This window comes from Loxodonta africana, chromosome 6, assembly GCF_030014295.1.
Source record: "Loxodonta africana isolate mLoxAfr1 chromosome 6, mLoxAfr1.hap2, whole genome shotgun sequence".
Taxonomy (NCBI): domain Eukaryota; kingdom Metazoa; phylum Chordata; class Mammalia; order Proboscidea; family Elephantidae; genus Loxodonta; species Loxodonta africana.
In genome coordinates, this window is record NC_087347.1 from 37714314 (window position 1) to 37740644 (window position 26331).

At 42.1% G+C, this 26331-nt stretch overlaps 1 protein-coding gene across 3 annotated transcripts; it reads left to right on the forward strand.

The window, feature by feature from the left end:
- Positions 1 to 1691: 1691 nt before the first annotated feature.
- On the forward strand, positions 1692 to 26331 carry IDH1 (isocitrate dehydrogenase (NADP(+)) 1). Of its 3 annotated transcripts, none has more exons than XM_010602269.3 (10): positions 1692 to 1874; positions 2830 to 2903; positions 5563 to 5700; positions 8925 to 9216; positions 12227 to 12332; positions 14295 to 14472; positions 15405 to 15556; positions 22187 to 22327; positions 23016 to 23178; positions 25069 to 26331. In XM_010602269.3, exons 3-10 carry the CDS (start codon positions 5579 to 5581, stop codon positions 25157 to 25159), a joined length of 1245 nt encoding a protein of 414 aa, XP_010600571.1. In that variant the 5' UTR covers positions 1692 to 1874; positions 2830 to 2903; positions 5563 to 5578; the 3' UTR covers positions 25160 to 26331. The 3 variants fall into 3 exon arrangements, with proteins under 3 accessions (XP_010600571.1, XP_003406143.1, XP_010600569.1); XM_003406095.4 differs by having other exon boundaries at positions 1692 to 1826; XM_010602267.3 differs by lacking the exon at positions 1692 to 1874 and adding an exon at positions 2383 to 2612.

A 26331-nucleotide genomic window follows, 5' to 3' on the forward strand; every position in this document is an offset into this window, starting at 1 on the left:
TTATTATAATAGTGGACACATGACATTATGCATTTGTATAAAAGGCAGAAGACTGTATAGCACAAAGAGTGTTCACAAGAGTGAACCCTAATGTGAACTATGAACTTCAGTCAACAATAATGTATTAATATTGGTCCATCAGTTGTGACAAACCATGCTACAGGAAAGCAAGATGTTAATAATGGGAGAAAGGGGGCATATGGGAACCCTCTGCTTTCTGCACAATTTTCTCTAAATCTAAAACTGCTTTAAAAATAAAATTAAAACACCCAATGCCATTGAGTCTGGCTCATACTGACCCTGTAGGACAGAGCAGAACTGGCCCATAGGGTTTCCAAGGAAGGGTTGGTAATTTCCAACTGCCGACCTTTCGTTTAGCAGCCCAAAGCTTAACCACTGCGCCACGAGGCCTCCTTAAAAATAAAGTATATTTAAAAAATACAAGGTCATATCTCTCCCAATAATTTCTACAGGAATAAGTACAGGCGGCCGCTAATATCTGTTCACTCCAAAAATCAACAAGCTGACATTGTGTATGCTTTCTTCCTCTTTTTGTCTTGGGAAATATAGCAGTGTCCTCTAGCGTCCAAAATGCACCTTGAGTCATACCCTGCATAACTTCATTTTCAAAGTAAATGTAATAATCCGGTGCTAGAGATAATTTTTAAATTAAGTTCTAAGGCACTGAGTCCTGGACAGAAATGTACAAGATTGTTGTTATTGCACAAATCACAATCTAATACTCCTTTATTTTTGCATGTTTTCGGGAGTAAGACACACACACACACACACACACACAACTTTCCTGAAGAATTGGAGGACAGAGGCACTTAAAAAAAACCCACTGTTTTTTAGGGCACACACAGGGTCGCAGTGAGCTGGAATCGTAATCGAATCAAAGGCAACCGGGTTTTGAGTTTTTTTTACTTACTTTACTCCAGTTTCACTGGTATCCAGATAATAATCTCCTTCATATCCTTATCTTTTATTGCAAATAACGATTTGGGATTTATTTATAATATGTAGTAAATCCAAACCAAACCCACCGCCGTTAAGTCGATTCCGACTCATAGCCACCCTATAGGACAGGGCGGAGTTGCCCCATAGGGTTTCCAAGGTGGCAGAAGCCCTAAAAAGTCCTACTCCTTGGTGGTGGCGGGAATTTTTACTGGGGAGTGCCTGCTTGTGTAATTGTTCACACTCTTGACCCCACGCTAGCCCGTGCACCATTCCTTCTGGTAAAGGCGCCTACACTTTACAATCTACCGCACATTCGGAGCGGGAAGGGATCAGACGGGCTGCCACCGTCCCGGGTGCTCTACTCCCAGTCTGCCTTTGTGGGCGATTTGGAAACGCCCTGACCTTGTTTGTACACAGCCGGAGCCGCCCCTTCACCGGGTGAGGACAGCCTCAGCAAACCCGAGCCTCGGCGCTCGCCACTCTTCGGCCTGCAGGTGGCGCTCGAGTCGAGTCCTTCCGCCGAGAGGGGCCCTAGTGGTGCCCGGCTGCACAGCACCCCTTCCGCCGTCAATCGAGCCGGGAAAGCTGCGTTGCAGCCCCGCCTACCCCGGGGGTCGCCCGCGGCGATTGGCGGCGCTGCGGGGGCGGGACTCCGGGAGGTGAGCTGAGGAGGCAGGGCTTGGGAGGGGACAAAGGCCGGGAGGAGGAAAAATCTTTCCCCGGGGCGGGTCCCTGGGCTTCTGGAGGGCCGGTGTCAGAGGCCGGCAGAGCTGGGGCCCCGCGAGGACTGCCGGCGTGCGCGCTCGAGTTTGAGCGTGTGAGTGACTGCAGCGCCCCTGGCTCCTCGCGGGTCTGTTCCCCTGCAGGTAACCGCAGGCTCGGAGGGGCGGCCTCAGTCCCGAGCGGCTGGGCGGGTGAGGCTCTGATTCCGCCGGTGGGAAAAGGGAGGAAAGCTCAGATCTTGGGCATGGAGGGAGGGACTTAGCGGCGAGGCCTGGGTGCAAGGAAGGGAAGAAATCCAAGCATGGCGCGGAGGAGGGTGCGGAATGCTTGGACAGGAAAGGGAGAAATCGGGCAGCCGGAGAGTTGCTTTGCAGTGACAAATGCAAGAGCAGGTTTGCACGCGGGGAGGAAAATCAAGCGATGGAAGGTTGCAAGGACGCGTAGAGACTAAGTCTCGGGTGCAGGAGGAAAAAAGCATGCAGCACGGGGAGCCGGATGCAAAGAAGTGTGGAAGTCTAGGACTTGGGCGTGGAAAGCGAACTCAGACCACCCGGACTGGCCCAGCGACTCGCTGGATGCGTCGGCCTGGGGGCGTGGAGGGGGCGGAGCTCCAAGATACCGGGTTGTTCGCCGGGCCACCCATGGCGGTCGGGGGCGGGGTGAAGGGTGGGGGACACGTCCGCCACCGCCGGGTCTCAAGAGGCGTTCCCCATTCCGCGCCCCGGCTGCAGGTTTAAAGTCCCGGGAGCGGAGAGGGAGGGGGAGGACGTCGAGACCGGAAAGGAGGAACGAACCTGCTTCGGTTGCAGCCCTCTAGGACGTCTGCAGGCCAAGGGCCTGCTGGTCACAGCGTCACCCAAGGACGTCCAAACCCAGAGACCCGCTAACGGTCGACAACCCAGGAACACTCCTACAGACGCACCCTCCATGTATGCACACAGAGATACGCGTGCTCCTTTGCCCTTTTCTTGGAAGGTGCCCGAGGACCTAAAACTGCCCTTTGCTCCTCTGGGTACACTCCGCACTGTACTTGAAACCAGATAAACCGGACTGTCTGGCCGGTATTAAAAACAACGAACCAAATCCTCGTGAAAGGGGTGTTTTGTATGATTAAGTCTTTCCACTACCTTTTTCGTTCCGTTTTAGGAGATAGACTGCATTCAGCTGAGTCTGCAAGACTGAGACGAGTTGGGTTGATTACAGGTTGATTGACAGTAGAGGTAAGAATGCGTGTTTCCCTTCTTTCCTGTGGCCATACCGCCTTTAACTGGTCCTGGGCGGGGCGAGTTTCTGCAAAGGAGTGAGTCAGGAATACTTGCAGCTGTTTCCCTGTTTCTTTTAGTCCGTTGTCTTTTCTGCAAGAGGCTAATTTTGCCCAGAAATTATTGTAGTCATGAACTTAGATTAAAAAAAAAAAAATCTGGCTAAAAACTCAGCGGTGATGAAAATAAAATTAAATGGGGTCAGCGGCTTTTCCTTTTTAAACTGCTTTGTATCATTCCAGGTTTATTATCTGGAATTACACAAGCGTGTCAGGAGATTGGAATTCAGCTCCTTTCAGACTAAGTAAACGGGTGCTTGCTAGGCTTGGAAAAGTCGATCTTTTGAAGTTAGGGTGAGGATGGAGAAAGAAAATCTGAGGAGGGACAAAGGTGGAGAGGTGAATTCAGTGAGGCCTAAAGCCCATCCCGTGGAATTCAAATCTAGAAGAAATAAAATAGTGCTGTACATTAAACCAGACGCTACGATAAAGCTTCACTTTTTTAGTTAACAGGTAGAAAAAGATTTAATGGAAAAATAAAGTGAAGTGTTTCAGTTGTACAATATGAGATGCAGAAGGGGTACTACAGAAAACGTTTGCTTTAGCTGAGAAGGAAATAATGAGCTAAAAAAGCCCTATCACTCTAGTCTTGAGATTTTAAGTTACAGTTTTATTAATTATATTTGCCATCAAGGAAAAATTGCCAAGTCATAGCTCTTGCATAATGCTAGGTAGGAACGTGGCCACGTAAATGTATATGAAGACCAAGATAAGTTTGCTGCCTCTTAATTTTGTTTTGTTTCCTTTAAAATACAAGAACAGATGTGAAAGTGGGCTCAAGTATGACTGAATCATATACTTTAAGCTATTCTGTAAAATAGACGTGAAACGTGAAATTACTGGTGGGAATTAACCTTCACTCTTTCTGTATGGAAAACTGGGATCCGTACTGTGTCCCAGGGTGGTGTAAATGGTTAAGCACTTGGCTGCTAACCAAAAAAAAAAAAAGATTGGCGGTTCAAATCTACCCAGAGGCACCTTGGAAAAAAGCCTGGCAATGTACTTCTGAAAAAAATCAGCCACCGCAAACCCTATGGAACACAGCTCTACTCTGACATACCTGGGGTTGCATGACTTGTTTTATTTTTTAGTACATGGTCATATTCAGAATGCAGAAATCACAGGCTTCAATAGCAGACTGTGTCTTTGTCTTCCCCATTTTCTCCCCTCTCCCATTTCTCTATATATCCTTATTGCAGTTGTATTTTCTTGACTTAACCTACATTAGCTGGTTCATTTCTTTTATTCTAGTTGAGTTCCAGATGGTTCCCCAGTAATGATCTAGGGAACCTCCTCAACAGTAGTAGGCAGGATTCTAGTTTTGCAAACTCGGGAAGTGAAAATAGGCCTGGGGGGCGGGGCGAGAATATATCTTGGCTTGTCACGGGGAACCAAGGCTTACTGTCCATTAGCCGTTACATTTTTTATTTAAAGGGCAAATTTCTTTAGCCCAGCTTTTCAAGAAAAACTACAGACCTCTTACCTAATAAATTTTTTGAAGTCAGTTTTTCTGACTTCTCCATTCTTCAGCTGTAACATTAAGAGATAAAAGCAATCGGCAGTTGTGTTACACAGCTTGTAGTTGTGTTGCTGAAAGAGAGAAAAAGTTTTCTTTAGAGCTTCAGGAGAAGGAACAGATACCTTTTGCAGGCTTAGAGCCTCCTCGCCTCTCAGGGAACTATATTTTTAAAGTAGTTTCACTTCTTCCAAATATTCCACACTTGCCCTTTCCGGGAATCAGATTGATTTTGCATTCGCAGCCATTTCACAAAGTGGCTTCTCTTCCTGGAACAATTCTAATGTTCTGCCCCCCTCCCTTCCCAGCAGCAGCCTCCCCTTGCCCTTGAGGGACAATTAAGGAGTTGGGACACTGAAGAATGGAAGAGGGACGAGCTCAAGTCCTGCGCAGTGCTCCTTCTGTATACAGAGTTCTCCAACTGAGAAATCACTTTGTATTTACCACCACATCCCCGATGTCTGTTATTGTCTCTCAGAAAACATAGCCCCACCAGGAATTATTCTTTCACTTTTAGACTTAATTAAGGTTTCTTTGCGCATGTGTCACAAGAATCAGTTGAATCTCCTCAAGGGTAGTTATTTTAACCAAAACAGCTTCATACAAAGGGAAGATCCTAGCCCTCAGCATTCAGCTCACCTTCAGGGCCCATTAAAATGAGGAGTTAATAAACACAGTACTGAGGAAATAATCTCATTTTCGGGACTAAGCCAACAGTCGAGAATAGAGTTTAATAAGGGCATGTTACAGGGTCAGGCTCCCCGACACTTTAGAGGGGTGGCCCTGGCAAGGTATTTTTCTTTTATCCATTTTAGTAAAGTGGGAAATAGTTTCCATCTTACAGGATTGCTGCAAGGGCTGACCTGGAAACCACATGTGAAACATGTAACACAATACCTTGCACAGAGAAGATGCTCAATTCTAATAGCGTGCTATTATGAATTGTTCTTTCAATGGTCATCAAATTAGGTTTTGTGTCCACTTTATAATGAAATAAATGACAACACATGCATTTCACCTTTTTTTTTTTTTCCTTTTGAAGGTCTGTTTAAGTCAAAATGTCCCCCAAAATCCAGGGTGGTTCTGTGGTAGAGATGCAAGGAGATGAAATGACCCGAATCATTTGGGAACTAATTAAAGAAAAGCTCATTTTGCCCTATGTGGAGTTGGACCTACACAGGTAAATGAATTATTGCTTCCCAGTAGCAAACTCAGAAGGCATAGTCTAAGGAATTTTGGGGTACAGTTAGCTTATTCACATAGATACTATTGCATAACGTGGTCAAAGCTTTTTTATTTTGGCCTAAATTCTTGCAGGTGTATCTCTATTTTCATTTTAACAAACTGCTAGAAAAACTGGACTTTTTTTCAGAAGTCAAGCGTTTTGAGGAAATCAAAGTGATCTTCAGGGCTTTCCAAGCCTCCGTTTCCTGTGAAGGTGTTTCTTTGTAAGAAGTAGCACCATCAGTGGCCAGGAGAGGCACAATGTGGAATCTGTTGAAGGGAATTTATAGAGGATGCAAGAAACAGTAAACTAAATGTAGTTAACACAATTTTGTCCTTTAAACTCCATTTTCTATCACTCTGCTTAACTAGTCAGTGGTCTTTTTTTCCTTTTCATTCCTTGACTTTTTCTGTTTTCATACAATTATAGGACAGAAGGAGCCCTTGAAATTAATTAATCCAATTCCAACCTTTGGGAGAGGTTCCTGAAACCATTTGCATCCTATAAGTTTCCTGCTTTTACTCTGTGTTTAAAGAGCTTGGAGATAGATGAGAAAGTTGATGCATAATTCTTTCATTTTTTTCCTGTGTTTTTCATAAACATGCTCATGTTCTTTGTACATTTGAACTAGTTAGAGACAGGTGTTTTACAAAGGTTAAGTGGCTGAAGACACCTGGTAAAAAGTTGAGCAACACATTTCAGCCAAACTATTGGCAACTGTGTGTTTGCCTCGACCCAGCATTTTTCAGCAGAATGTGTCCTGAGGATCTGTTCTTTGCTTGGGTGTAGACATTGAATTTTCCTGGAGTCAGTAGACACCATTCTTAATTATTCCAAAGCTGAAGCTGCTGATAATGTCTATATTGTAACCACGAGAAGGAGCAAATACAGGCAGAGGTCAGTCAAACATACAGCAAATGAGGCATGAAAAGATCTTTAAGTCGATTAAAAAGTATTTTATAAATTCTCTCCTGTTTCAGAAATTTGCACGGCAAACGGTGTTCCAGAGAACTTGTAGGTATAATAGCTGCAAAGCTGCATTGAACTTCTTTAGCCTAGAGGCATAAGGGGTATTAAAGGGCAGTTACTATGCCTAGGGGAGTGCTGATGGTACAGTGGTTAGGCGTTTAGCTGCTAACAAAAGGTCAGCAGTTAACATCCACCAGCCACTCATTGGAAACCCTATGAGGCAATTCTGTTCTGTCCTGTAGGGTTGCTATGGGTTGGAGTCAATGCTAGGACAACTTTGTGTGTGCGTGTGTGTAGGAGGAAAAAAGTCAGTGGGTGCAGACTAAGGAATCTTTGGAGGGCCAAACAAGTTTTAAGTTGTTACAAAACTGCTGTTTTCATTATATGATTGGTTCTTCTTGAGAAGGAGTGGTGCTGTTGGTTTTGTTGTTATATATAGGCTAGACAATGGTCCAGGGCATGTATTTGTTCTTTTCTCTCAGAAATGTAAGAAGCAAGGTAAACAATCCACTAGCTTGCTGGTAGATTCTTTTGATGAGAAATGGCTCCTAGGATCATGAAAACTGCTGACCTCCCTTCTTGTTTGAGTTAGGGTTAGATATTTGTAGGTATTCAGCATTTCCTGTTAAGATAACCATGACTGCGTTAGCTTTGCATGAATTACTTAAGGTCGAAGCAGTTTGGAAATATTTTTATTTGGGAATACATCAAGATTTTGATCTATGTATTTGCATTATGAGCTGGGATATCTAAGGAAAGGAATGTAAAAGAACCAGAAAGAGAAATCTAGAGACTTAATGGTTCAGTTTTGAAAGCATTCCTTTCTCTAAAGCCTTGGAGAGCAAAATAAATTATTACATTATTGTTTTGTTTTTTCTGCCTTTGACAAACTATTATATACTATCAGTAAAGCTTTGCAGTCATTTTCTGTGCTCTGTGAACAACCAACGTTCTTCCCAGCTCCGCCTGTTCTGCAGACCAGATTTCAGGTGTGTCTTAAAGTGTAACTCTCTGGCGTATACAGGAGCATCGGTGGATTCCATTACTGACCCAAGAAATTGCGGACTTGTTTCCAGAACAAAGAAACTTGCCCAGGAATTAGGGAAAGGTTCATCTTATGACTAACTGGCATGAATGAAGGAGTCAGCATCTTTGGCACTGGCTGTCAGATCTATGAATCCCACCCCATTAGTGCCAAAATATAAAAAAAAAATCCTTTAAGACAGCCCCCCTCCTTTTTTTAAGTGCGGTATTTATTTAGTGAAAAACAAGGTGGTACTTAAGCTTACATTTTTATGCTAATTACAGGGAGGAAAGCCTAGCAAAAGACTTGCTGGTGAGCTGTTATTGCCTCTATGTGGTGTAAAGTAGGCAAAAGGGCAGAGTACAGTGGTTTCCATTCAGTTTCCTGCTAGACAGCTTTTCATTACAACACAGGGAGGCGTGGCCTAGCAGTTCAGCATCTCTTAGTGCCTTTTTAGCTGACATTTATCTTCTGTGTTTTGGGTGCACTACTGCAGAAACTTGAGGACATTGGTGGTTCAGTAGTAGAATTCTCACCTTCCATCCTGGAGACCTAGATTTGATTTCCCAGGTTCCACTGCAGTCAAGGAGCCCTGGTGGCACAGTGGTTAAGTGTTTGGTTTCTAACCAAAATGTTGGCAGTTCAAATCCACCAGCCACTCCTTGGAAACCCTATGGGACAGTTCTTTTCTATCCTGCAGGGTTGCCACGAGTTGGAATCGACTCGACGGCAGCGGGTTTTTTGGTTTCTATTCCAGCTAATTCACCTTACACGGAGCCACCACCCATCTGTCAGTGGAAACTTTTCACATTGCTATGATGCTGAGCAGGTTTCAGTGGAGCTCCCAGACTATGACAGACTAGGAAGGGTGGTAACCTTCTTTCGAAAATCAGCCAATGAAAACCCTGGGGATTGCAGTAGTCCAATCCGCAACTGATCAGGAGGATGGCATAGGACCGGACAGCGTTTCATTCCCTTGTGGACGGGTTGCAGTGCTCTGGGGGCTGACTCGATGTCAGCTAACAGCAGCAGTGCTAAAACTTAACCAAACTTAGATGTATTTGGAGCTTTCAGTTTCTGCAAAGCAAGCTCTGTTTACCACCACTAAGCTGATAGAATATGGTAGTACTATCAGTAACCTATCAGTCTGTCTGAAAAGTTACACTTACAATTTTTCCCTCCCAAGCTATGATTTAGGCATAGAGAATCGTGATGCCACCAATGACCAGGTCACCAAGGATGCTGCAGAAGCTGTAAAGAAATATAACGTTGGCGTCAAGTGTGCTACTATCACCCCTGATGAAAAAAGGGTTGAGGAGTTCAAGTTGAAACAAATGTGGAAATCGCCAAACGGCACCATCCGGAATATTCTGGGTGGCACTGTCTTCAGGGAAGCTATCATCTGCAAAAATATCCCCCGGCTTGTGAGTGGATGGGTAAAACCCATCATTATAGGTCGCCATGCTTACGGGGATCAAGTAAGTCATTTCATGGCCTTTTGGCTGCCTAACAGTTCCAAATTGTATATGTTGTATTCTTACCATCTGGTGCCTACTCCTATGAAGTGAGGTGCAAAATTGAAAATGCATATGTGTATCTGTATATTTGTCTATATGTAAATTTAATCAAATTCAGATAAATTTAGATATAGGTACCCATCTCAACACATGATTTTTCTTAAACATGCTTCTTTGTTTTTCCTTTTTCTTGTATTTTTATTAGGTTAAAAACCTGATGTCATCAAGTCGATTACAACTCATAGCAACCCTATAGGGCACAGTAGGACTGTCCTATATGGTTTCCAAGGAGCACCTGGTGGATTCAAACTGCTCACCTTTTGGTTAGCTGTGGCTCTTAACCACTACACCAAAGCTCTATGATATTGACATTTTTTAGTGGTAATTCAGTATACTTCAGCCTAGTATTTTGATCAGTGGTTCTCTACCCTGGCTGCACAACTGGGTCCCCTTTGGAGTTTCTTTTTGTGTGTGGTTTGTTTTGCCCTTTTTTTTTTATTTTAATTCCAATGCCTGAGTCTCACCTATGCCGGGTAAGTCTGAATTTCCAGAGAGGTTCAGGCATTTTAAAGCTCCCCAGGGAATCTAATGTGCAGGTAGGGTTGAGAACCACCAAAGACTGTATTAAACATGTTCACTTCATGCCTGAAAGGAAAACTGACTCAGTAATTTGAAAGCAGTCTCTTTAAAATATTCCTTCCTGCTTAGAAAAAAAAAAAATCAAAACTTCTGAATCTGCACAAGTAGGCTTATTGCCAAATTAAGCAGAAAGACTGCCGCTATACAAAATCCAAATTCTCTCTTAGAACTGAGGTTTCAGACTTTCATAGAAAGCAGCCTGTTGTGTTTTAAAGGAGTTTTGAAAACAGGATTCCCTACTGCTGAAATCCAGAGGCTTGATGTAGCAGTCCTTGCAAACAGTGTGGCTGGGGTGGACTACTCTCTGTGCCGGTACCAGGGTCTTAGGGTCAGTTCTTGAGAGGGCCAGTTAATTTTGTTCCAGCTGGTGGCAGCCCGAGCCATGGCCCTTCACAGACGTTTCCCAGAGGCCCAGGCTCGGGGATGCAGATGGCTGTGGTACAGACCTAATGTTTCTAGGAGCACTGCTTTAAGCATTTATGGGTCACTGGTGTCTTTTTTGTTCTTTCATTTTTATTTCTTTATTTATTTTAATCATTTTGGCATCAGTCGCTTGGAAGAATGGCCATTCTGTTTATTAAAGTCCAGAATGAAAATTCCAAACAGTAGGTTTATTCACTAATTGTTTAATTGTGCCTAAGCCTACTCAAAGAACTTATGTTCTTAGTGCTGTGGGGGTTTTTTTTGTTTTGTTTTGTTATGTTTTGTTTTGTTTTGTTTGAGAGATAGGAACCAGTGAAGGATGCTATGTCAGAAGTTCTAGGTAGAATAGGTATTTAATCTTCATTGATAATCTGATAGCTCTTTTATCAACTGTAATTACACAGATCTAATCAAATAGATATGGTTGACATCTGCCGGCAACTGACACTAGCTCAGTTCATCAGGGAGAAGTTACAAGGCAGCAAAGACTTGGAGATGGCTGGTGTGTGCCAAGTACATTTTCCACTATAGTAGCTCAGGCCCATGAGGCAGGTGGCTTTCCTTAGATGGCCCTTTCCTTGGTCATTAGCATGTTGGCAGCTACTTCCAGAGTGATTGCTTCATATAGACTAGCCCTGGACCTGGAATTAGTAGCAATAATAATCAAGAAGAGACTGAGCCCTAAATGTCTAAGTAAGGACCAGAACCCAGATCTTTTGACCCTAAATGAATCCTCGACAGCAAAGTTACATCTTCAAAAGACTTATGGAAGAGTCAAAGGAGATAATGAGATGACTCAAGTTAATCACGTAAAGCATCTGGCATATAGGAAGGATCCAAAGGATTAGCTTTTTCATCACCATCTTGAATATTACAACTGGTATTATCATCATCCCCCCCAAGAAGTTTTCTCTGACCCCCCAGTCATTGCTCATCTCTCTTCCTCTGTCATCCTATAGTTTTTTTTTATCGTTGCCTCCTTTTTGACATTTGAAGTTCTTTCATTGCTCTTTCACTTGTGTTAGGTTGTAAGCAGCCTAAAGACAAGTTGTCATTAGGTGCCATGGAGTCAGTTCCCATTCATAGCAACCCCACGTATAACAACAAAATGCTGCCTAGTACTGCGCCGTGCTCACGATCGTTATGCTTGAGACCATTGTTGGAGCCACTGTGTGGATCCATCTCATTGAGGGTCTTCCTTTTTTTGCTGACCTTCTACTTTACCAAGCATGATGTCCTTCTCCTTGGACTGGTTCCTCCTGATAACTGCCCAGAGTACATGAAACAAAGCCTTGCTATCCTTGCTTCTAAGAAGCATTCTGTCTTTACTTCTTCCAAGACAGATTTGTTTGTTCTTCTGGCAGTCCATATCCTCTCCTTATCAGTGCTCAGAAAACTGCCCTGTACTTGGTAGGCACCCAATAAATGTTTTTTTGATTTTTAATGTACTTTACCACTTTTTTTTTTTTTTTTTTACCACTAACTGAGGCAGCCTGGGTAGCACAAGCAATTTGCAATTGGCTGCTAACCTAAAGGTTGGTGGTTCGAACCCAGCCAGTTACTCCATGGAAGAAAGGCCTGGTGAACTGCTTCCATAAAGGATACAGCCAAGAAAACCCTATGGAGCAGTCCTACTCTGTAACTGCATGGCGCCATCATGAGTCAGGGACCAACTCAAGGCAGCTAACAACCACCACTAACTAGCTTTGGGAATTCTTTAAACCTCTTTGTCCCCATCTATAAAAGGAGAAGGCTGAGCTGTACTAACAACCTCTTTGTCAAGTTGCCTACCAGTTCTGTGATCTATGGTTTTTTTTCTTTCCTTTATAATTTTCATTAGAGTATTTTTCTTTTCTTCTTTTTCTCATGGAATTAAGTTTACTTATACCTTTTTTTCTTGTCCAAACAGTACAGAGCAACTGATTTTGTTGTACCTGGGCCTGGAAAAGTAGAGATAACCTACACACCAAGTGATGGAGCCCAAAAGGTGACATACTTGGTACATGATTTTGAAGGTATGTATAATTCCATCATGAGCTACGTCTTTATTTTTTTTTTACAGATCATTTAGATGACATGATTACTGGTACTCTAAAGTTAGTTGTGCGGCTGCCTGAAAGTACAATCTGGGTCTGTGAACATTTCTGCAGGACCCAAAATTTAACAGAAAAAAGTAATTAGCTTCCATACCTTCCATGCTATGGATAAAGGCACAAAAGGGACTCGCTGCTTAATTGGAAATGTATGTAGGGAAAGACAGGTAGATAATTACACATTTGTCTTAAAACAGGGAGAAAAGACTGCCAGGAATCTGTTGCACTCGAATGGTATAAATTAAGTGTTAAACCCAGAAAAAAATTAAAAAATTAAGTGTTACTAGGCCCAAATCACCCATCATGTAACGCTGTCCTTACAGAAGACGTTTGTGTTATGTATTTGCTGAAGTTTTCTTCTTGCTCTTCTGAGAATTTATCCTTTGAGTGTGGAATATCTGCTCTTTGCCTTTTCTTCCCAGCCATTCACTCCCCTGCTTGGAAAGGCCCTTATGGCAAAACCCTCCCAAAAGTTGTTGAAAGAGTCAGAGGGCCCTCTTTCTCCACTATCAAAGTTCTTAAAAGCACTCACACACGCACGCACACACATACACGCAGTTACTTAGTTTGGTTTTCCTTGCCTCCTCCAAATAATACCATTTTAATAGAATCTAGTTCTACCAGTTTCAAGGCTTTTCACTTTTCTGAGCCCAACTTGGCCTTGGGCAATGGCATGGATTCCAGGTCCATGTTTTAGTAAGAACAGAGTTCAACTAATAGTTGTGAAACACCAGTGAGTACCTGTAGCACAATTATTTCTATCAATTATGGTAGGAACCTTCAGTACCCTCCAGGAAGTTAAGAAAATTTTCATTCAATATTTGGAATTCAAAGTTTTCTCAGTGGCTGAGGGTTGAATGCACACCTAAAGCTTAAAATATATTAGAAGTTTTAAAACTATGTAAAAGATTTTAAAAATTGTTCACTTTTTTTATTGTGCTTCAAGTGAAAGTTTACAACTCAAGTCAGTTTCTCATACAAAAACTTACCCACGCATTGTAATGTGACCATAGTTGCTCTTCCTGTAATGTGACAGCACTATCCTCCTCCTCCACCCTGAATTTCCCATGTCCATTCAACCAGCTCCTGTCCTGCTCTGCCTTCTCATCTGCCCACATAGTCTCATGTGTTGACTTGAGCTAGGAAGCACACTCTTTTCCACTATCAGTTTATGTGTTACCGTCCAGTCTAATCTTTGTCTGAAGAGTTGGCTTCGGGAATGGTTTTAGTTTTGGGCTAACAGGGAATCTGGGGGCCAAGACCTCTGGGGTCCCTCCAGTCTTAGTCAGACTATTAAACCTGGTCTCTTTACTGGAATTTGAGATCTGCATCCCACTAGTCTCCTGCTGCATTAGGGATTCTCTGTTGTATTCCCTGTCAGGGCAGTTATTGGTAGTAGCCGGGCACCATCTAATTCTTCCAGTCTCAGGCTGATGGAGTTTCTGGTTTATGTGGCCCTTTCTGTCTCTTGGCTCATATTTTCTTTGTGTCTTTGGTGTTCTTCATTCTCCTTTGCTCCAGGTGGCTTGAGACCAATTGTGGCATCTTAAATGGCCGCTTGTATTCACTCTTTCTTGAGTGTATTTCTGATTCATGTAATCAGTTTTGATTTTCAGTGTCTTCTGAATCCTAAAGACCATATGTTTCTCTCATTTCTGTTGCCCTTTCAAAACAAGTTAGAGTGTTCTTATCTAGAACTGGTTTTCCTCAGGAACTCATGGAATTCCAGACTGGAAGCCTGGCTGGGACTTTTTGAAGCCTGGGCTCAAATGTAGGAGCTGAGAATTAATTGGGTTCTCTGGTGGTGATAAAATGGCCTTAACCTTGTTACAACTGTGCCCTATTTACTTTTACCCTTTTGTCTTTCATCCATTTCCCTCACAGACTGTGGTGGTGTTGCCATGGGAATGTACAATCAAGATAAATCAATCGAAGATTTTGCACACAGTTCTTTCCAGATGGCTCTGTCTAAGGGTTGGCCTTTGTATCTGAGCACCAAAAACACTATTCTGAAAAAATATGATGGACGTTTTAAAGACATCTTTCAGGAGATATATGACAAGTAACTCATTCTTTTTTCCTTTTTCCTCAAGTATGCTGGTATTTGTGGTACAGAGACTGTATATTTACTCCTTTGATTCTGGGACAAATCAAGTGAAAACCATCACTCATTCAAAGATGAGAGCAAAACAGATTTAAAAGGAGTGGAAAAGAGTCACTCTGAGTTGCCTTTAGAAAGTAAACATGCTCTCAAAGAAGGGCCCTACATTTACTTTTCAGAACCAGGATTGGTTAATGTTTGAATAAAGGTAACACGCTAGTGCTAGGAAGTTGTGATTTTTCAAGTATATGTATTACTGAGTTGGCACCATTTCCACTTTTTCTGATACCTGTTGTTATGATTTAAAACTTTGCATTACTGCAGTCCCTTGAACTTAAATCAAAGTTTGTGGTGCTGAGGTAACGTTCAGCCAGCATAGCCCCCTTCCACGTACAAGCGTTCAAGCCAGGGTTCAGGTTTTAGGTGAGATATCTTTCCTGAGGCATTTTGAGTTCTCTTCCTGTTATCCATCAATACCAAGTCTAGAAACTCTTCAAATACACCTTTTCTATAATGATAATAAGCAACACAATAGTCTTTTTTCCCCTTGATTATATTCTTAATAAGTTGAATTTCAGGAGTCTTTTTACCAGTAGTATACAGAAAACTGTGGAAGGTAGTGGTCAAGACACTCCACTGTCTCACATTATTCTCACCTTTTCCCTACAGGGTGGGTGAAATTGCCTCTCCAGATGGGAAATTAGGGTTTCATAACTGGGAAATGGTCGGGAAAATGATAAGTTTGACCCTGTGACTGTCAGATTCCCAAGTTTATGCTGCTTGTACTCAAAAATGCTGCTTCCTGTCCTCTTTTTTTTTTTGGAGCAATAGAAAATGCCTCTAACAAAATGAATTTCCTTTTTTTTGTTTCCTTTTTCTCTCATGTGTCTTAGGCAGTACAAATCCCAATTTGAAGCCCAAAACATCTGGTATGAACATAGGCTCATCGATGACATGGTGGCCCAAGCTATGAAATCAGAGGGTGGCTTCATCTGGGCCTGTAAGAACTATGATGGTGATGTGCAGTCAGACTCCGTGGCCCAAGGTAAGGAGCCAGGAGACCACGTAGAGGTGAATCTTGGCCTGCGGCAGAATAGGTCATTCCATAGCAGTTCCTCCACTTTGAGAGCACGTTGATATAGTTCTTCATTAGTAAAATCGTGAAATATTGTGCTATATTATAGGGCATTCAGGACCATCTTCTTATATGATGGGAAGGGAAATTAAGATCAGACAGGGGAACTGACTTAGTGTCACACAAGAGGTTACTGTGTAGGTAGAGACTTCCTGGCTCCAGCCTCAGTTGTGAACACAGTTTACAAAGCTTAACCTTGTTCCCCACCAGAAATGTCAAAGCTACCAGTAGGTAGCCCAACTGCCTAATCCAAAAATCACTCCCTTACCCTGCCTTTAACTTCCCTCTGGTGAGAATGGAAAGACAGGCAGGGGCAGATTATTCAACAGGCAAGGTAATCATGGTGCTTACCTTGTTTACCAGTTCATCCATGGAGAACAATTTCACATTTTTTCACCACATCAAAGATTCTGCTTCTAGGTGTGGCTGGCATCTGTCTCTCTCCCATCCCCACAGCAGGTTTGTCTAGAATCAAATCTCTTTTGAAATTTACAGTCCCTGACAGGGGCAGATGACTGAGTAAGCAAAGTGTCTTAGTTATCTAGTGCTGCTATAACAGAAATACCACATGTGGATGGCTTTAACAAGAGAAGCTTATTCTCTCAAAGTCTAGTAGGCTTGAAGTCCGAATTTAGGGCGCCCTTCCAGGGAAAGGCCTTCTCTCTCTCAGCTCTGGAGGTAGGTTCTTGACATCAGTCTGCCCTTGGTCTAGGAGTTTCTCTGTGCCGGAACCTCAGGTCCAACATGCTATACTCCTGGCTTTGCTTCCTTGGTGGTATGAGGTCCCCAACTCTGCTCCCTTCTCTCTTCTTTTATCTCTTTTAAGATAAAAAGGTGTGATGTAGGCCACACCCCAGGGAAACTCACTTTACATTGGGTCAGGGATGTGATCTGAGAAAAGGTGTTAAACATCCCACTCTAATCCTTTTCCACATAACCCAATCTGACTTACTGTCAACAGGGAAAGATTAAGATTTATAACACATGGGAAAAATCACATCAATCACAAAATGGAGGACAACCACACAATACTGGGAATAATGGCTTACCCAAATCGAGACATATTTTGGGGGGACACAGTTCAATCCCTGACGTGAGATAAGTATGAGCTTACTTACTAATCTCTAGTGAACAGTTTCACATGGGTTTTCACCACATCAGTGAATGTGAAATCGTTCACCACTGATGATCTGGTAAGCAGGGTAGGCACCATGTTTACGTTCCCTATTGGATAGTCTACCCCTGAAACCAGGGCACCCCAGGCTCCCCGGCAAGGTGGGGTAAAGTGAGGTGCCCAGGTTCCAATAACTAAGGGGGCTGTCTCCAAGAGCTCATTCATTTGGCAGCAGGTGCTAACTGCACCCCTTCTGCCAGCCTTGAAGCTGTTCTGGTACTTTATAAACAAATGTGTTTAATGCTTAGCTTTAAACATGAAGGAGTTAAACAAAGAATCCCAGGGCTATTCACAGAAATTTCAGGAATCAGGAGTGAGGGCCAAACCAATAGAAACTCCTCTTGATTTCCTTAGCACCAAGCTGCCCTTCAGTTACCCCTGGTAACTGTGTAAACACAAATCTCCCCAGATGAATGTGTTAACATTGATTGTGTTTGCTTTTCACCAGGAAGTACTACTTTTTCTTTCTCTTATGAAAGTTAAGCATTTCCTATCAGTTTGAAAATCAGTAGGCCAACGCAGTAAAGATAACTTTTCTGTCAGATAAATGAGTTACCCAATCCCCTTACCCCCATTTTGTTTCTCCTAATCTCACAATCATTTGTACTGTATGCGATAGAGAAGGGAATGTTGCTCTGGGATGGCTCCATGGTGGATAGGGAAAGTCACTCCTGGTAATCAGAGCTCTTGGAAAGGGATCCAGAATCATCCCTTTGTTTCTAAATGTTCTCATGGCAAGAAGAAAAGAGTATCTCAAGGAATATGGAGGTTCAAAGGACTTTGAAATAGCAGTTCTGTAGTACAGTGTCCAGTAGTGCACTGACAAGAGACCTGAAACCAAGGCTGCGTGACTGTGGAGAGCCCACTCTGGAGATAAATGTGGCCCAAGGCAGGCAAAGAGATTAAAAGGCAGCAGAACTGTCTCTGTTCACTCTGCCCTGGAGGCGTGAACTACTTTGGACTCCATACCAAATGCTGATTTCCTCAGTTAATAATGACACTACTAGTGTCTTCTAATATGAATAGATAAACACTATGGGCATAGTTCTGAGGTTCTCCAGTAAATACTTATTTTGCGTGTTTACTGAAGCCTCAAACCAACACACAGTGGCATAAGGAGCTACTAAGCTTACACAGAAATTTTAAACTTCCCAAAAATGAGTAAAAAAATAAAATTGCCATTAACCCACTTCTTTAAAAGTGGTGTTGTTGTTGTTAGGTGCCATCGAGTCGGTTCCAACTCATAGCAACCCTATGCACAACAGAAACACCGCCCGGTCCTGCGTCATCCTTACAGTCCTTGTTATGCTTGAGCTCATTGTTGCAGCCACTGTGTCAATCCACCTCATTGAGGGTCTTCCTCTTTTCCGCTGACCCTGTACTCTGCCAAGCGTGATGTCCTTCTCCAGGGACTGATCCATCCTGACAACACGCCCAAAGTATGTAAGACGCAGTTTCGCCATCCTTGCCTCTAAGGAGCATTCTGGTCGCGCTGCTTCCAAGACAGATTTGTTCATTCTTTTGGCAGTCCATGGTATATTCAATATTATTCACCAACACCACAATTCAAAAGCGTCAACTCTTCTTCAGTCTTCATTATTCATTGTCCAGCTTTCACATGCATATGATGTGATTAAAAATACCTTGGCTTGGGTCAGGCACACCTTAGTCTTCACGGTGACATCTTTGCTCCTCAACACTTTGAAGAGGTCCTCTGCAGCAGATTTGCCCAATGCAATGCATCTTTGGATTTCTTGACTGCTGCTTCCCTGGCTGTTGATTGTGGATCCAAGTAAAATGAAATCTTTGACAACTTCAGTCTTTTCTCTGTTTATCATGATGGTGCTCATTGGTCCAGTTGTAAGGATTTTTGTCTTCTTTGTGTTGAGGTGCAGTCCATACTGAAGGCTGTGGTCTTTGATTTTCATTAGTAAGTGCTTCAGGTCCTCTTCACTTTCAGCAAGCAAGGTTGTGTCATCTGCATAACGCAGGTTGTTAATGAGTCTTCCTCCAATCCTGATGCCCCATTCTTCTTCATATAGTCCAGCTTCTTGTATTATTTGTTCATCATACAGATTAAATAGGTATGGTGAAAGAATACAACCCTGACGCACACCTTTCCTGACTTTAAACCAATCAGTATCCCCTTGTTCTGTCCGAATAACTGCCTCTTGATCTATGTAAAGGTTCCTTATGAGCACAATTAAGTGTTCTGGAATTCCCATTCTTCGCAATGTTATCTGTAGTTTGTTATGATCCACACAGTCAAATGCCTTAGCATAGTCAATGAAACACAGGTAAACATCCTTCTGGTATTCTCTGCTTTCAGCAAGGATCCATCTGACATCAGCAATGATATCCCTGGTTCCACGTCCTCTTCTGAAACCAGCCTCAATTTCTGGCAGTTCCCTGTCGATATACTGCTACAGCCATTTTTGAATGATCTTCAGCAAAATTTTGCTTGCGTGTGATATTAATGATGTTTTTCTATAATTTCCACATTCGGTTGGATCACCATTCTTGGGAATAGGCATAAATATGGATCTCTTCCAGTCAGTTGGCCAGGAAGCTGTCTTCCATATTTCTTGGCATAGCCGAGTGATCACCTCCAGTGCTGAATCTGTTTATTGAAACATCTCAATTGATATTCCATCAATTTCTGGAGCCTTGTTTTTCACCAGCGCCTTCAGAGCAGCAGGGACTTCTTCCTTTAGTACCATCGGTTCCTGATCATATGCCACCTCTTGAAGTGGTTGAATATCGACTAATTCTTTTTGTTATAATGCCTCTGTGTATTCCTTCCATCTTCTTTTGATGCCTTCTTCAGTTCTTTCAGCTTGAGAAACGCTGAGCGTGTTCTTCCCTTTCGGTTTTCCATCTCCAGCTCTTTGCACGTCATTATAATACTTTGTCTTCTCAAGAGGCCCTTTGAAATCTTCTGTTCAGTTCTTTCATTTCATCAATTCTTCCTTTTCCTTTAGCTACTTGATGCTCAAGAGCAAGTTTCAGAGTCTCCTCTGACATCCATCTTGGTCTTTCTTTCTTTCCTGTCTTTTCGGTGACCTCTTGCTTTCTTCGTGGATGATGTCCTTGATGTCATTCCACAACTCGTCTGGTCTTTGGTCACTAGTGTTCAATGCATCAAATCTATTCTTGAGATGGTCTCTAAATTCAGGTGGGATATACTCAAGGTCATATTTTGGCTCTCGTGGACTTGCTCTGATTTTCTTCAGTTTCAGCTTGAACTTGCATGTGAGCAATTGATGGTCTGTTCCACAGTCAGCCCCTGGCCTTGTTCTGACTGATGATATTGAGCTTTTACATTGTCTCTTTCCACAAATGTAGTCAATTTGATTTCTGTGTGTTCCATCTGGCGAGATCCATGTGTACAGTTGCCATTTATGTTGGTGAAAGAAAGGTATTTGCAATGAAAAAGCCATTGGTCTTGCAAAATTCTATCATTCGATCTCCAGCATTGTTTCTATACCAAGGCCATATTTTCCAACTACTGGTCCTTCTTCTTTGTTTCCAACTTTCCCTTTCCAATCACCAGTAATTATCAATGCATCTTGATTGCCTTTTCAATCAATTTCAGACTGCAGCAGCTGATAAAAATCTTCTATTTCTTCATCTTTGGCCCTAGTGGTTGGTGCGTAAATTTGAATAATAGTCGTATTAACTGGTCTTCCTTGTAGGTGTATGGATATTATCCTATCACTGACAGCGTTGTACTTCAGAATAGATCTTGAAACGTTCTTTTTGACGATGAGTGCAACACCATTCCTCTTCGAGTTGTCATTCCCAGCGTGGTAGACCATATGATTGTCCGATTCAGAATGGCCAACATCAGTCCATTTCTGCTCTCAAATGCCTAGAATATTGATGTTTATGCATTCCATTTCATTTTTGAGAATTTCAAATTTTCCTAGATTCATACTTTGTACATTCCAGGTTCCGGTATTAATGGATTTTTGCAGCTGTTTCTTTTCATTTTGAGTCGTGCCACATCAGCAAATGAATGTCCCGAAAGCTTTACTCCATCCATGTCATTAAGGTCGACTCTACTTTGAGAAGGCAGCTCTTCCCCAGTCATCTTTTGAGTGCCTTCCAACCTGGGGGGCTCATCTTCCAGCAGTATATCAGACAGTGTTCCACTGCTATTCATAAGGTTTTCACTGGCTAATGCTTTTCAGAAGTAGACTACCGGGTCCTTCCTCCTAGTCTATCTTAGTCTGGAAGCTCAGCTGAAACCTGTCCTCCATGGGTGACCCTGCTGGTATCTGAATACGAGTGGCATAGCTTCTAGCATCACAGCAACACGCAAGCCCCCACAGTACGACAAACTGACAGACACGTGGGAGATTTAAAAGTGGTAGAGGTGACTTATTCATAGTCATCACCAAGTAGCTGATTTGTTCTGCCAACAATAGCCATTTTAACATACTTCTTGAAATATATTTATAACATATGGTCTTCTATTTTGTGGGAGAAGGTTTTTTACGGAGAAAATGTTACTAATAAGCATTTTCCTTTTCCTCTGGTGCCGTGAAATATCACACAGGCTGAAAAAGTAACAGCCTACTCTAAATTTACATTGTTAATTCTATCGGTGCTATTGGGAGGTAGCAAAAATGGGAAAAAAATGGTTCTCCAAAGTCAAGTGTGAAATAGTAAAGAAAAATGAATTGTGGGAACTTGAAAGTTGTAACGTGGTCTCTGAACAGGAAATCACAGAAGAGAAGCATTTTGTTGGGAGTGTTAAAGAAAGTAAGGAAGGGCAAGTGGGATGTTCTCCAGCCCGTATCATTCTGTTTTTACCTACCTTTTATTTTAATGAGCCTTAGTAGCTGGAGAGCAGGAGAGAACTCTTATTAATCGTTATTTCCCCCAAACAGCAGAGCATCAGCTCGTGATGATAGAAATAACTTATTCAGCTCTTTTTCTATAGCAGGTAATATTCTAAGGAATGTGAGCATATATTCATGAACACATGCATATGTATTTATTAATTCAAACAACAGCCCAGTGAGATTAGTGCTTTTATTACCCTCATTTTACAAGTAAGAAAACAGGCACAGCAGCTTCTAGTCAGAGAGCTAGGGTGGAATGCAGGTAGTCAGACCCCATCCTCTCCATCAGAGAGCAGGTGCCTCTGAGATCATGAAGACAAATGACAGCTTTTCCAGACCCTTCACCTGTGAGATCTGAAGTGGTGACCCTGCTTTCAGAAGAGCAGGAGAATTAGGGATGACTCCATGTGCCCATGTTCATTTTGTTTCCTAAGATTAGTTACGTGCTGTCTCTTGGAGAGACCCAGTGTTTTTCATGCAGCCGAACCAAATAAATTCATGCTCTGCCACTTACAGGTTATGGCTCCCTTGGTATGATGACCAGCGTGTTGGTCTGTCCAGATGGCAAGACAGTAGAAGCGGAGGCTGCCCACGGGACTGTCACACGTCACTACCGCATGTACGAGCAAGGTCGGGAGACATCCACCAATCCCATTGGTAAGATGGTGTTGATGTCTACGCTGATTTCTGATCAGAGGGTAGCAGTCTCCAAAGGGACTCTGATGGGTTCCTGTGGCTGCTCAGTGCCTGTGTATACAAAGTCATCTCCAAGTAGGTGATTTGTTCTGTCAAGAATAGTCCTTTTGATGTGCTTCTTGAAATACATATAATATATACTTTTCTATTTTGTGGGAGAAGATTCTTCACAGAGAAGAATGTTATTAATAAGCATTTTCTTCTTCCCCTGGTGCGGTGAAATATCACATAGGCCAAGAATTAAAGCCACGTAGATCCTTCCAACAGGTTTTTAAGGACAGCACTTTAAAAAGAGATCACAGCCTGGAAAGAGGAGGACAATACAGACAAGAGATAGATGAGATTGTGACCTTTTCCAAATTACAAAATGCCTTAAGCTTCAAGCATTAGTACTACACCTATGAAGATGTACTTTCTTAAAGCTCTAATGAAACCCAGGTGTTTTTTCTTCACAAAAATGCAGATTATTCAGGTTTTCATTTGGTAAAATATTTCCAATGTTCCTAAAACTAATAGCCCACATGGATGGCATGCAATGAAGTCAGTCACCTAAATAAAAACCTGTTGTGTTTTTATAAACTCAAACATTTGAGACTTTCTATGACTGGTATGACTGAGATGTACTTTTTTCTCTTCCTTTCTCTTTTAGCTTCCATTTTCGCCTGGACCAGAGGGTTAGCCCATAGAGCTAAGCTTGATAACAACAACGAGCTTAGTTTCTTTGCAAAGGCTTTGGAAGAAGTCTGCATTGAGACCATTGAGGCTGGCTTCCTCACCAAGGACTTGGCTGCTTGCATTAAAGGTTTACCCAAGTAAGTATAAGCTGCCCTAAACTCTATGGTCAAATCACAACTTACCCTCAATGGGCTGAAAACATCAGTGTTTTTTTGGAACTGTATTGTTGTGCATCATCTGGTTTGGGGATCAGCAAACACTATCTGTACATTGTCAGACAGGGAATATTTTAGACTTTGTGAGATATATGGTCTCTGTTACAACTACTTGACTCTGCCTCTGCCATTGTAGCAGAAAGAGAGTCATAGACACTTCATAAATGAATAGGTATGGCAGTCTTCCAATAAAACTTTATGCACAAAGCCAGGGTACAGGTCAGATTGAGCCCACACCGTAATTTGCTAACCCTTGATTTAGTTGATAATCATTGGATGACAAGGTTCTGAAAACAGTAGACAATGAGAAACAAAGGGACCACTGGAGGAACCCCCAAAACTATGGCTCCTCTGACACTCTGCTAACCCAGAACTGAAACCATTCCTGAAGCCCACTTTTCAGACAAAGATTAGACATAGCTTATAACAAAGAATAACATGCATGAGAAGCGAACTTCTCGGTGCAATCAAATATACAAGACCAAATGGGCAGCTCCTGTCCAAAAGCAGGATGAGAAGGCAGAAGAAGGGATGGGAACTGGACTAATGGCCACAGGGAACCTGGGGTGGAAAGGGAGAGTGTGCTGTCATGTTGTGGGGATTGCAACCAATGTCACAAAACAATATGTGTACAAATTTTTGAGTGAGAAATTAACTTGAGCTGTAAACTTTCACCTAAAGCACACTAAAAAGAAAAGAAAGAAAAAAAGGGACCTCCATCTTATTTTATTCCACCTTTTTATTTAAAGTAAGCAGCACAAGTATAAGATGTCCATCTGACAGTGGTCCCTTAAGTATCTGTAACAAGCAGTAAAATATTGCACAGGATTTTTCTGAGAACTTGGTAGCCAGTGTCCCAGCTGGATTAGTTGCTAATCAGAAACTTCTCCCCAAAGTCAGAGTGAGTTACTGTGGCACACCTCAAGAAACACTAAAATTTAACACAAATCCCATGTCCCAACTAGTATGTCCTCAGAGACCTGTTAGGGTCAGTATATACTAGTAACAGGAATAAACTCAATCACTCCATCTTTGTTATCTTCAATTTGCAGGAAGAATACGTTTGAAATGTTTCTATCAGTGTGATACCTTTGTGCTGTACTTGACTAGGCACCGAACAGCAGGATTATGCCAGTCCGTTGCCTTTGGTTTTTCTTAAGACACTGGTAGAAATAATGGCATTAAATTGTTTTTAAGGATAAGTGAGAATTTTTGGGAATGGGGGTAAAGGTGCGATTGTACCGTGCATAAGCTTTGTAATTACTAAGAACTGTGGAACAAGACATAGGATGATTTCCATATCTCAGGCATCAGTGTTAACTGAAGCTCTGTGATAGTTTTGCCCTCAAAGCTACATGGTAAGAAACCTAGTGTGGACATGCCTGTGAATGAGCTTCCAGCACAGACTAGTCTAGAATCTGAGTCACAAGACTGGGTCAGCCTTGAAGTTTGAGGAGCACAGTCTGTAGATTTGTAGCTTATTACTCTTAATGGAGGAACCCTGGTGGCACAGTGATCAAGCACTTGGCTGCTAACTGAAAGGTTGGCAGTTTGAACCCACCAGCGCTCCATGGGAGAAAGATGTGGCAGCCTGCTTCCATAAAGATTATAGCCTTGGAAATCCTATGGGGCAGTTGTCTCTGTCCTGTGGGGCCACTATGAGTCAAAGCAACGGGTTTTTTGGTTTTAACCTTAATTACTTTTCTTCCAGAAATAAATACAACAAATTAATGGCATTTCTAGGACTTCTCATCCAGCTACCAGATCAAAGACAAACTAAAATTCCTCTTTTCTCTCTATCTCTTCTATTAGTGTGCAACGGTCTGACTACTTGAATACCTTTGAATTCATGGACAAACTCGAAGAAAACTTGAAAATAAAACTAGCTCAAGCCAAACTTTAAGATCATACTTTGGCTTAGGACCTTAAGGTTGTTACTTTTTTTTTTTGTAACTAGGTCCATTGGTTTACATTTTTCTGTATAACACTCAAGGGTAAAAACAAAATCAATTTTGTAATTTGTCTAGAAACCAGAAATTATCTTTCCTATACATTTACAGTTTTTTTTTTTTCTTATACCTACATGAATGTGGCAGGAGACTTTGTTTCTACAGGCAGTCCCTGGGTTACGAACATCCGATTTACCTACAACCCCGTAGTTAAAATCAACCCCCATAAAGGCTATTATATTAAAAATTCAAGGTATATACAGTGGTTCATAATAACAATGTGTATCAAAACATTATTGTTATTATTACTGTATTTTGTTCAAGGTGTTTTACTGCATCTGAAAGTGTTTCTTTAATGTTTTTTATGCACAGCAAGGCACATTATATACTAAGACAAACACTTAACTGACATTAGATACAATCTATACCTAACTGTTGTGACTTAGGTACAAATTTGACTTAAAGACAGGTTTAGGAACTGAACTTGTTCCCTAATCTGGGGACTGGCTGTACTTGCTTTTCTAGTAGCAGCCTAGGAATTACTTTAGTACTCCTTGTACTTACTGTCACTTTTTCTCATGTTCAGAAATAAATGACCAAAATCAAGAGTGCTTGGAAGGGTAAACTAGAGCCACAGTATTGTTCTCTTCCAAATTTACTCTCTCCCCCTCATTCATGGCCTGGGGCACTGGCTGGTTTTGGTGATACTGATCCCTCATTATGTGAGATGGAGCTGTACGTTGAACTTGTGCAGTTTTGGAACAAAGAGCATGAGTTAACTAAAACGTTTGGCTGTCATTTTTGGAAAGAGTTCCTGTTGAATGTTTTGAAGATGCTAAATGTTTTGGAGGACACAGGGGAGTTTGGAATCCAGAATAAATACTACCTGGAGATTTGTCCTCTGTTTGTCCTACCTCCGCTTGTCTTGTGTGGCCTGAGTATTGAGCTACCCTAAATACATTTTTTCATCCAAGTGCAATAATACAAGCTGCACCTTTTCTGGACTCTTGTTGGCTTGTTTTCTTTTATATAAATGTGATTTTTCAGAAGTTAGCGTTCAACACTATTCTGGTCATGTTCCTCCTCTGAACTGTTAATTTTAAATAAAATTAAATGCTAATGGCTA

Coding starts and splice junctions, on each gene's coding strand:
- IDH1 (XM_010602269.3), top strand. CDS start 5,579: ATGTCCCCCAAAATCCAGGGTGGTTCTGTGGTAGAGATGCAAGGAGAT. Junction 5,701..8,924: donor GTGGAGTTGGACCTACACAG/GTAAATGAATTA, acceptor TTCCCTCCCAAG/CTATGATTTAGGCATAGAGA. Junction 12,333..14,294: donor CTTGGTACATGATTTTGAAG/GTATGTATAATT, acceptor TTTCCCTCACAG/ACTGTGGTGGTGTTGCCATG.